This window comes from Xiphophorus couchianus, chromosome 5 (assembly GCF_001444195.1).
Source record: "Xiphophorus couchianus chromosome 5, X_couchianus-1.0, whole genome shotgun sequence".
NCBI classification, from domain to species: Eukaryota; Metazoa; Chordata; class Actinopteri; order Cyprinodontiformes; family Poeciliidae; genus Xiphophorus; species Xiphophorus couchianus.
In genome coordinates, this window is record NC_040232.1 from 30,934,030 (window position 1) to 30,946,408 (window position 12,379).

The 12,379-nt window shown below is 38.5% G+C and overlaps 1 protein-coding gene across 1 annotated transcript; it reads right to left on the reverse strand.

The window, feature by feature from the left end:
• Positions 1–70: 70 nt before the first annotated feature.
• Positions 71–9,107, reverse strand: tmed1b (transmembrane p24 trafficking protein 1b). The gene is made up of 6 exons (XM_028017746.1): positions 8,818–9,107; positions 4,787–4,884; positions 4,472–4,661; positions 1,575–1,742; positions 790–888; positions 71–651 (listed from the first exon to the last, which is right to left on the reverse strand). Exons 1-5 carry the CDS (start codon positions 9,013–9,015, stop codon positions 838–840), a joined length of 705 nt encoding a protein of 234 aa, XP_027873547.1. The 5' UTR covers positions 9,016–9,107; the 3' UTR covers positions 71–651; positions 790–837.
• Between the last annotated feature and the right edge of the window lie 3,272 nt (positions 9,108–12,379).

Genomic DNA, 12,379 nt, shown 5'->3' on the forward strand with positions numbered 1-12,379 from the left:
TAATATTTTAACACTTTAAAGTCTTTCATACCAACTTTCATACGGCAAAAAGCAAAAACCTGCTCAGTTCTGCGTTCTTTCAGTGTAAAACAATGATTTTATTGTCACGAACGTCTTTCACTAAAAGCTGATTCATTACATCTTACAGAACATGTAAACATAAAATGTGTCTGCATGAACAAAAAGGACCCTTTTGTCATCTGAAAGAAAAAACACATGATTGAAGTATAAAACACAAACACAGTCGGTGTGTTTACGTTGTTCAGACGTCTACGGCAGAGACCGGCAGTCAGTTTGTGAAAGTTTCCCTCCTTCCCACGCGCGTCAAAAGACTTAAAAATGTGACTCGTTAAACAGGACCCTTAAAAGAAAAACACCAGCATCAACTAAAACAAACGCAACTGCAGAGTCAGCACAGTTGCACGTTATTATCCTCTGAACCAGCAACGTGGCAGCTAGGCGAACCGTCTACCTTTACCGAAAAATCCCAACCCCTTCGCCCCGTTTCAGAGGCGTAGGACTGCACTGACGCACATTTCCTTATTGGTTTGTGGCCAGACGTGGCATTAAAGGCACTAAACAAAATGAATTTCAACTTCCCCATTGTCATACCTCTTCACCTTCTGGTTACACTTTGTGATTTAAAGAAATGTCATCCTGCGACAGACTGGCGACCTGTCCGGGGTGTACCCCGCCTCTCGCCCGGAACGTAGCTGGAGATAGGCACCAGCAACCCTCCCGACCCCATTAGGGACAAGGGTGGACAGAAAATGGATGGATGGAAGAAATGTCATTATTGCTCACAGTCTGTTTACCCGTCTGTCTGGCATGCTTCCTCTATGTGCAGACTCTCCGCTTGTCGTCAAACAGTTTGCGAACGGTGTAGACCTGCGGAAAGGCAACAAGCACAGAAATCAGTGAAAACGCCAGTAAGACCGTCCCATTACTGGTTCGTAAATGCAGGAGATTCTTGGAGAAAAAGCCAAAAAAAAGATCCGTACAAAATGATTAAAATAGAAATGTTTTAGTTAAATGCATATTTATTCAGGTCAGTACTGAATAGATGCACTACTGGCTGTAGTTACAAATAAATGATCCAATTTTTATTTTATTCCTTCATTTATATATATATATACATATATATATATATATATTTTTTTTTTTGATGAATGATGGATGATTACATATAAATATATCTATTTGGATGGACGATTAATTGTCACAGAAACGACTTTATTGCTGTTGTTTTGAGAGTATTTTTAAGTATTACATTGATAATTGCGTAATAATGCAAATTTGCTCCATCTAAGACCAAGAAATAAAAGTTTCATTTTGAAAAGATCACCCAACACTGGTACTGGAAGATATTTAAAATATCCAGAATAAAACACACACTTCACATTATTACTACTAATAAAGTGGAATAAAATATGTAAATGTCAAATCACACTGACCATTACTTAAATTTACAAAATCAGTGAAATGGAAAGAAAGATTGAAGGAGGATGAACGTGCGTCATACTTTGCGACGCTTGGTTAAAATGCAGTGAATGAACGAGTCGTGTCGCGGTCACCTGGGTTACGGCCACACACAGCATCACCAGCACACTGGCACACGACCAGAACGAGACCCTCCACAGGTTGTCCTCCAGGAGGTTTCGGTCCCGCGCCTCAAAAGCCCGTAAGACCGTCTGCATCTGCCGGCTACGCTCCAAGCGTTTGTGCAGAGAGTCCATGGTCTCCTGAGGGGAAACCGAGCAGAGAGCAACGGTGTTCAAGTCACACAAGCTAATGCTAAACAACAAAAGAAAAAAGGAATAACTACACCACGGACAAGTCTCGTCTCCGGGTTCTGAAGTTTCACCAACTCAAATTTAAGACTTTTTAAGACCACCATGAATGCAATTTAAGACCCATATCTTAACGGAAATGTCTAAACTTTGGTCACGTCAAGTGGTGAAGGCGATAAAGTTGGTCTTATCCGCAATAGACGCAAAAAAAGCTAGCTAGCAGCCAAAGGTGTATTAGCAGTGAGTTAGCGGTGGCCTCCATCATCTCGACTCAGACAAAACGCAATGAAGATATCGGAGTGCGACTCAAACACAACCTGACAGAAAGGAAACAAAATAACGAAAAGAAACAAAACAAACAGAATATACAAGATTAAACAATCGTGTTATAACATTTAAGACCTGTGATAAATATATTAAAGGCCAAATCACTTTTTGAAACTAAAGCTTTTAAGGCCTTAATTTTAGATACACAAATTTAAGCCTTTTTAAGGATGTGCAAACACCCTGAGTCTGCTTGTATAGCTGATGACATTTCTCTCTCTCTCTCTCTCTCTATATATATATATATAAAATATTTATTAATTTATATTTATATTTATACATATAGACCTAAAACATGACCTTAAACAAGAGATGCCAAGTTACATCACTAACCTCTGGAGGGACTGCCCCAAACAAATTACTCTCTTCACACATTTCTAAGTACATAAACTCAAAGTCCAAACATACGTCCTCTTTAGAAATGACTAATATTAGTCATATTTTTAGCAGGTTGAGCATCAATAACTTTTTATGGCATTCTAAGCATGCCTTTGAGATCAGGATTTATTTCCTACCTAAAGTTGTCAGCCACTGAGGCGTGTTCCCATTAGCTAAAGATTACAAACAATAGTTCAGCATAAACTGGGAGCCATCTAACCACATCCAGCAGGCCACAAGGGCACATTTTCCTAAATGTCAGCAGGTCTCACGTAAACACCAAAAACCAACTTTGCGTTAGTCCATCTTTCTAAATTTCCCACTTCCTCAGACTTTCTGCGGCTCACGAGCCAAACATGTTCCTTCTCCTGACAAAGGAACAATTCATCAGGCATGTATTATTTCCATATTTAAATAACCAAAAAAAAAAAAAAAAAACAACAACTGCCCTTTTCAGATGAGAACTACTACCAGTAAACGGTGCTGCTAACAAGAGGGCCACAATGTTTAAATTGATGCCTTTTCTACACGTCGCTTCCATAAATCTATACTGAAAAAGGTCAAATAGAGCGAATCTGTGAAGAATTGAGAGCAAAAACCAATCATTTCATAACCTTTTCCACCTTTAACAAGTTTGACCTACTGTTTAGAACATTATCAAATAAGAGAGGAGGATATGACAAAGCTATAATTTTCCCTATCTAAAAGCATTGCGCTGAAAGACAAGAATACACTGTAACTAAAAATGTTATGCCTAATTCAAAACGATTCAAATGTCTAAACTAAAAAGAAAGAAACACTCAGATAAAGTTCACTCTTGCCACCTTCTACTGTACATAAATAACGGTGAAAAATGTGCATTTTTCATGTAAAATTCATCAGTTAACAGTTGAAGATCAGCATCAATGTTTGCGTTACTTTTGGTAGTGGAAGTAATTCAATTATTTTACAATTACAACAACAACAGAAGTGAGACAATAGCAAAGATGAACTGGAAATAAATCTGCACTTATCCGTTATGGATGTAAAAAAAAAAAGAAAAGAAACTAACTAGCTAGCAAGCGCATATTAGCAGCTAGCTAACCGTAGGAGTCACACAATGCAGTGAAGGTATGTGTGCGTGACTCAAACTGTGATCTAACTGCGTGAAAACGGAAATCTGAGTAGGATCTCTACATAGCATTAACTAATCCTACCACAACAACATTTAACTTTTGTTTTTTAATGAATTCAGGACATTCTGAGGCATGATTACATGAATTAAGTGTTTTTAAGACTTTTTAAGGATATGCAGACACACTGCTTTGTATACGGCTCTTAATGTCAAAGTTTGCAGCATTGACCCTATATAATAATTAATTACAAGTCTAAATAGATACCAGACCATTCTGAAGCCAGACCAGCTAAAGGTTTACTCACGTAGCATTAATCACTAGCTAGCTAGCAGCTGCTGAAGGAGAGGCCTGCTTCAGGAGTTTCCCTCTGGCACAGTGAGGACATCATCTTTTCAAAAACCTTCCTTCTAGAGCTGCAGTCCAAAGTTCAGCTGCGTGCCACACTCTGTGGTTTAATAACCCTGTTTTTCTTTCACCGCCTTCTGCAACGTGTCCAAGACTATAAATAGTTTTAATTATTATTTTATTTTCAACTAGCTACACAAATACTGTGGCAATATTGTGACAAAACAGAAATGATTTCATTCTACCTACATAAAAGATTTTTTTTAAGCAGAAAGTTCTGAGTCTGAGCTGTACTTGTGCCTCACTGACGATAGACAAGACATCTTCTTTGGCAGTGGGTCAATATTTTCTATCCCTTCACGATCGTTTCGTAACAAATCATATGATTTTTTAGTTCAATTTTACAGCATTTGCGTTATTACCGTCTTGTTTCTTGACATTACAAACACCTGGCATTCTATCACGTCGCGTGCATCGCAATCTTAGACGCTAGACCTTCTTCTGCTGTTTCTCTCTCACCCTGATATCATCCAGCTTGTACTCCAGCAGGCTCCCGTCGGGCTCCTCTACACCCGGGAACTCGTCGTCTCCTCCCACATCCCCTCCTTGTCCCTCGATGATGATCTCAAAGAACACCATCTTCTCCGAGAAGCGGCTGAAGCCGTTGTCGAAACAGATCTCATAGTCTCCCTCCTCCATGGGCTCCACCCTGCGGCAACAGAGACGCAGACAAACAGGTTTTAAAAACAACAACAACAACAAAAAAACAAAGAGAGAAAACAGATGGTAAAGCTGGCAAGGTGAAACTTGATCAAGGATTTAAAGCCTGCTTACACGTGGACTCCGTCAGAACGGCGATTCTCGATAATCAGGCGGGCTCCTTGAGGGGAGATGATGGTGAAGTCTACGTCCATGCCTGCTCCTGCTATCACCTGGGACCACAGGCGGATCATACAGTCAAAAGAGGACAAATCTTTAGATTCGTTTCACAATCTGATTTAGAAATTACGCTTTCAACCGTGTCTATTAACCTTTTTCCTAAATGCCCAAACAGTGAAAGGCTCGGCCACACCCTCCTTGACTCTTGAACGTGCGCTCAACAAACCAGTAGGTGATCTACATACTGAGCAAACAGACAATGTCAACTACTGGCAGAAAGGTCGCTCTCCAAACATGGCGTTACGGACCAACCGTCTGTGGAGCAGGAAGACTCCACTGTTTTTTTTTTTTTGCAGAACTGCTTTTATTCACACTAAAGCAACAGGAATGTGCTCTTAAAAATGTAGATTCACAAACACAGTGGCGATTTTAAACGATTCAAGGACGGTACACTGCAAAAAACACAAAATCTCAATGAGAATTCTGTTTCTTTTCTAGTGTAAATATCTTCGCACACTTGAAATAATTTAGAAGTCACTTTTCAGCAAGATATATGAACTTGTTTTAAGTCAACAGTTTCTAAATCTTGATGAAAAAGTTTTAGTTCCACTGGCAGATAATTTCACTTAGAAGATGGGAAAAATGTCTTGTTATAAGTGAAAAAATCTGCCAGTTGAACCAGTATTTTTTAATAATAATAAAAAATGTTTTACTTACAAACAAGCTCCTATATCTTGCGGAAAGTTTAGTTGTTAGTTTGTTTGATCTTATCTCAAGTACAGTAAGATATTTGCACTTGAAACTAGGCTAAATATACTTCGCAAGCATTTGTGTTTTTTCCAGTGTAGAACATGTAAAACTCAATAATATTATTATATCTTTTGCAGAAGATATAAGAATATTTTCAGCAAGGGTTTTACATAAGTCCCTGTCCCTTTGCATTCAGCGTGCATTTCAGCACATCTTCAAACTCCCACAATGAAACCAAAAAAAATTATTCTTTGGGTTTGGTTTCTCCCGGCTTCTGCTTCTTTCTGGCATCGATCTCTTAAATCCGTTGTTGCAAAAGTGAAGATTTACTGAACAAACGTCGGGGACACAAAGAAACGCAAAAATGGTATTCTGTGGGTAAAATGGGCGGCAGATCTTTAGTTATCTGGAACCAGCTCCCGGTTTAAGTCCTTGAGGTTGACACTCTGTTTACTTACAGGATTGTGCTTAAAACATACCTTTCTTTTACCAACCGGCAATAAATAATCAATTGAATTTGATTGTATTGCGTTATTATTTGGACTGTAACTGGCCTGACTGTATGGCTTGACTGTAATATTGTACAGTGCTTTGAGATGTCAGTTGTATTGAATTATATATATACACCAAAAGAAGGACTTGCACTGAAAAGCACTGGGATATAATGACCACTACATAACAAAATGAGAAATAAATGCTTGAGTGAAATATTCTCAAGTTCCTCTTTCTATGGTGAGAACAATGACGTCACCGACACGAAGACCTCCAAGCTCAGCAAATACACGGTTTGAAGAGCAACTTCCTATTTATGTGGCGATGAGTTCACGAATGAGATGCGGTTGTAATTTTCGGCTCCCTCTCAGATCTGACAGCAGTGGAGCTAAAACTGTTTCAACGTTGGACATATTTGTCACAGCAGGACAGCTAAAAATATTGAACCGTTGTGAATTTTCTACATATTTGGTAGTAAAAGTTTATAATTTCCTTTTGTGGACTGATTTTTGAAACGAGACGTTTTGGATTATGCAAAACAGAAATGTGTGCTTTTTTACATAAACGAGTAACTCTACATATATTGAATAGTTTAAAAGATACTGATAGATTTGTTTAGAGTCCTGGATAATAGACATCATTTGGACTTTCACACAAATTAAAACTTTTTTTTATTAATGTACTAATGAATTTAACAATTTACCGCTGAGAGGTTCTGGTTTGTGCTTGGAAATTTACTCATTTATTTATTATCTATTCATTAAATGCATCCAAATATAACTTTGGACGCATTTATTAAATTTTGGGGCAACAACCACGATAACGTGTACTTTTAGCTTAGCATGTTATAGAATACAGGTCCTTCTCAAAATATTAGCATATTGTGATAAAGTTCATTATTTTCCATAATGTAATGATAAAAATTGAACATTCATATATTTTAGATTCATTGCACACTAACTGAAATATTTCAGATCTTTTATTGTCTTAATACAGATGATTTTGGCATACAGCTCATGAAAACCCAAAATTCCTATCTCACAAAATTAGCATATCATGAAAAGGGTCTCTAAACGAGCTATGAACCTAATCATCTGAAACAACGAATTAACTCTAAACACCTGCAAAAGATTCCTGAGGCCTTTAAAACTCCCAGCCTGGTTCATCACTCAAAACCCCAATCATGGGTAAGACTGCCGACCTGACTGCTGTCCAGAAGGCCATCATTGACACCCTCAAGCAAGAGGGTATGACACAGAAAGATATTTCTGAACGAATAGGGTGTTCCCAGAGTGCTGTATCAAGGCACCTCAGTGGGAAGGAAAAAGTGTGGCAGAAAACTCTGCACAACGAGAAGAAGTGACCAGACCCTGAGGAAGATTGTGGAGAAGGACCGATTCCAGAGCTTGGGGGACCTGCGGAAGCAGTGGACTGAGTCTGGAGTAGAAACATCCAGAGCCACCGTGCACAGGCGTGTGCAGGAAATGGGCTACAGGTGCCGCATTCCCCAGGTCAAGCCACTTTTGAAACAGCGGCAGAGGCGCCTGACCTGGGCTACAGAGAAGCAGCACTGGACTGTTGCTCAGTGGTCCAAAGTACTTTTTTCAGATGAAAGCAAATTTTGCATGTCATTCGGAAATCAAGGTGCCAGAGTCTGGAGGAAGACTGGGGAGAAGGAAATGCCAGAAGTCCAGTGTCAAGTACCCACAGTCAGTGATGGTCTGGGCTGCCATGTCAGCTGCTGGTGTTGGTCCACTGTGTTTTATCAAGGGCAGGGTCAATGCAGCTAGCTATCAGGAGATTTTGGAGCACTTCATGCTTCCATCTGCTGAAAAGCTTTATGGAGATGATTTCATTTTTCAGCACGACCTGGCACCTGCTCACAGTGCCAAAACCACTGGTAAATGGTTTACTGACCATGGTATCACTGTGCTCAATTGGCCTGCCAACTCTCCTGACCTGAACCCCATAGAGAATCTGTGGGATATTGTGAAGAGAAAGTTGAGAGACGCAAGACCCAACACTCTGGATGAGCTAAAGGCCTCCATCCTGGGCCTCCATAACACCTCAGCAGTGCCACAGGCTGATTGCCTCCATGCCACGCCGCACTGAAGCAGTCATTTCTGCAAAAGGATTCCCGACCAAGTATTGAGTGCATAACTGTACATAATTATTTGAAGGTTGACTTTTTTTGTATTAAAAACACTTTTCTTTTATTGGTCGGATGAAATATGCTAATTTTGTGAGATAGGAATTTTGGGTTTTCATGAGCTGTATGCCAAAATCATCTGTATTAAGACAATAAAAGATCTGAAATATTTCAGTTAGTGTGCAATGAATCTAAAATATATGAATGTTCAATTTTTATCATTACGTTATGGAAAACAATTAACTTTATCACAATATGCTAATATTTTGAGAAGGACCTGTATAGGCTTGGATGCAATAATTATGCAATTCCCTCGTCGTCTTGTGAATTTAAAACTATTACTTATATGAACGAACCTGCTATACACACTATACTATGTATACAATACACACGTTGTAAGTGGTGCAGTCCACATTGGAGTAAAAATTATACATTTTGGGTTTGATAAATAGCGATTTTAAATATTCTAATCACATTACAGCTTCTGAGAATTGACAACGCTTTAATTCAACTAGTGGGCAATAACTTAAAGATGTGTATGTAGATGTTTGTGAGGACAACGTGTGACTGTGTTCACTGACCACCGAGCATTTACCTGGTACTCGACCTCCATCGTGCCGTTCTTTATTGCCGTTTGATAGAAACACTCGGATCTTCCGGCTGGAAGTAGAAACGTGAACTCGCTGTCTTGGCTCTGCCCAAAACACTGCACGGAACCCACGCAGCACAGGAAGGCTACCGTCAGGCCGAGCAGTCCTCCCCTGCAGCTCATTCTGCCCCGGAAAGCCTCCATGGCGGTGAAAATTTGCTCAAACGCTCGGCTATCTGACTACAAACATCTTCCTCGCATCCGTCTTCCGCAGAACAACTTTACGACGTTCTGATTGGACAGATGCCAGCTGACAAAGGCAGCGGCTGCGACCAATCACGAGAGGAAGAGTAGCAGCCCTTAACCAATCAGAGCAACCCGACGTCTTTAAAAGGGAGAGTGACGGGAATCGTGCGGAAGTGTAGAGCTGGCGCCTCAGACAAACGAAAAAATACTGTTATAAAACATATCAAGCATTATTACTAAATATATGTTGTTATCACATAAGCAATTTTATATTTATATGGTATGAATGTAAGGACATATAATTATAATACATTGTACAAACGCAAAAATGTTGTTTTCACAATAAAGTTTTCATGTTATAACGTAATACTGTTTTTTTTTTTGCTAGTACATACAATGTGCTTACCCTGTAACATAATAAAGTCAATGACAGTAAAGATAAGCTACTGAGAAAGCATCATCTATTGGAACGGATTATGTTTTCATTGTGAGTCATGGTGAGATTTTGCTGCCATTTACGTAGACAGGAACTTAAAACGCAAGGTTCAGCAAATCAGGAAGAATAAGCCAGAAGTGATCAAGGAGACCTCATTTCAAATTACTCAATTAGAGGAGCACAGGAAGCTTCAGATTCAGATTCATGATATATATCATATCTGCTTTATTTACACTGGAGGAGGACATTGACAGATACAGTATGTCTGCCGCAGAGACAAAATTGTCCAAAAATGATTCCAAATTTATGCGTCATCCTGACTACAGCAAACTGAACTTTTCAACATACAAACGGAGCAATTGATGGCATTTCTGAATGTAAAATGTCTTTACTAGAAACATACTGTTCTGACAATATCTTTTAGAAGTTTGCACAACAGATCACATTCATACAACATAAATAAGTATACTGTCATAACATAACAATATACTTATTCATATTGTATGAACTATATGTCTACATGTCTGAAACTATATGTTTTATTTAAAGTTTCAGACAAGAATCTTTTTCAACCTTCAACTATAAAATAGATGGATTTACATTGGAGACAAGCTGAAGAACAAGCTAAAGTGTTAACTGCTGTTATGATAATATTGAGAAATGCTAAGGGGTTAATGTGTGTGTTTTTTCTTACAAACATTACAAAAGCACAATGATGAAGGAAAAACATTGGTGGTAGTGAAGGTTTTAATAAATAACTAAAAAAAAAGAATATATGGGAGGTAAAAGTCAGTTTTTACCTCCCATATATTCTTTTACAATCAGCTATTAACCAGTTTTACTTAATACTAAACAAACAAAAATATCTAAACAGGAAAAGATAAAACAGGAAGGCTGATTTTAGTACTGCATCTGACATCAATGTTTCTCTATTGAAAAATGTCAAGGCAGGTTTGTAGTAATTATTTGTTGCCATTGTGTGGTTCTTGAAATGCCAGCGATTCGCCTCATAGTGATAATTAAAACTGATAAAGAAATATAAGACAATAAGAACTTCTTCAAACCTTCAGGAACAGAGATTTTTTTTTTTACACGCAACATTAACCACAACCCAAACAAATATGTATCTGACCGTAATGCAAACAACATAAATCATTGTCAGAGAGCAGCAATTAGAAAAGGGTAGAAATGCTGTCAAATGGGGAACTAAGGTAGATGAAATCACCTGGGGAATTTGTCTTTTGGAAATAGGAAATGTTATTTAGCTGGATGTGAGAGGGTGGGGAAGAAACCACTGGGTTAAATGGTTTGAGACTCCTACTTTTTTAACCGTTTGGTGAAACCTTTTTTTGACCTGGTGTGCATAAACATGACATAACATCTGTCATGAAGATGAAGGAGTCTTTATGAACGGCTGTGACTGTTGTCACGAAGTGTCATTCGATAAATAATGACACTTTTAATGCAAAGTTGCTTTAAAAGAAGTCCATTAAAAGTGCCAGCTTTGCGTTATTTTGTAAATATTGACACCTTAACGCAAAGTTGGCATTTTTAATGGACGTTCAATGCAACTTTTAAAGCAACTTTGCATTAAAGTGTCATTATTTACCGAATGACACTTCAACGTCATAGACGTCCATAAAGATTCCTTCATGTTCGTGACAGGTGTTATGTCTTGTTTACGACAGCGTCATGTCAGTCTTACTCACACCCTGTCAAATAAAGTGTTTCCTACTTTGAATATAGTTTGTCAGTTTATGAAAGTATACATTGCTACTTTGATTTATTTTGCTGGGGGCGGGGAAGTTCTTGCGAATTGCTATTTAATCAGTATAAATCATCCACTCCCTTGCTTTCTACGCACTGTGTCCTGTTCAGGGTCACATCAGTTGTATAGAGGTGGGCACACATCCTGAACAAGTCGACACTCCACCGCTGGTCCAGGAAATCACCATATGTCACTAACCGTGAAAACAAGTGTCCGTTTTCGAACCAAGAGGAAGTAAGCAGGTTGTCACTTCTTCAAAGAGTCACCATGAAAAAGTAAGAACAAACCGTGTTGATGTTGACGGTGGGGAATTTGTTTTGGTGTGGTGGAAAATGTTATGCGGTAAAGTCGACATTTGTAGACCTCAAAGTAAATGTCATTAATATGTGACCTCATGGTGATACCTGTATGTCAGGATGAACTTGTTCCCCTGCGACTACTTGATAAAGCACTAACACTTACATTTCTTATAGTAAGTCTAATTTTAGTGTTCGTGTTAATGACAAAATGTATTTTTGTGATTAAAGATATCATTGCTGAAACTGCATAGGTCATGACATTCTAACAATAGTCTGAAAATTATTAATTTAGATCAGAACACCTGGTGAAAATGTCCTGCCAGTGGCATATTTAGAAATATGTTTAAAATGTAAAATTGTGATGTGTCCAATACATATTTTACCCACTAATGGGCAAAATAACACGCTAATAGTTGTAGCTTACAGGTATTACAGCGTGAATGTGTGTGTGTGAAATAGTGATTGACTGAATGTGGCGTAAAGAGCTTCGGAGTCCTCTGGACTTGATAAAGTTCTCTACAAATACAAGCAAATTTGAAGTTTATAACTTTAACCCTGTATTGATGAGTACAAAATCTACAACCAACCCAAGCTCGTGTGCCCAGTTGTTCTTTAGAAACATGATTGGACTTTGGATGTTATGTAACCGTAACACCTCGGCTCAAATAAAACATTCGAAACCCAAAACGAGGGAGCCATTTACGGCCATGATGAGTGGAAGGAAACTTCCAGCTCAACTTTATTTGAGTCTTAGCGAAGAATGGTGTGAAACCACTATCCAAAACGAGTTCTTGTTTTGAGCCAGCAGCCTTACAGTAA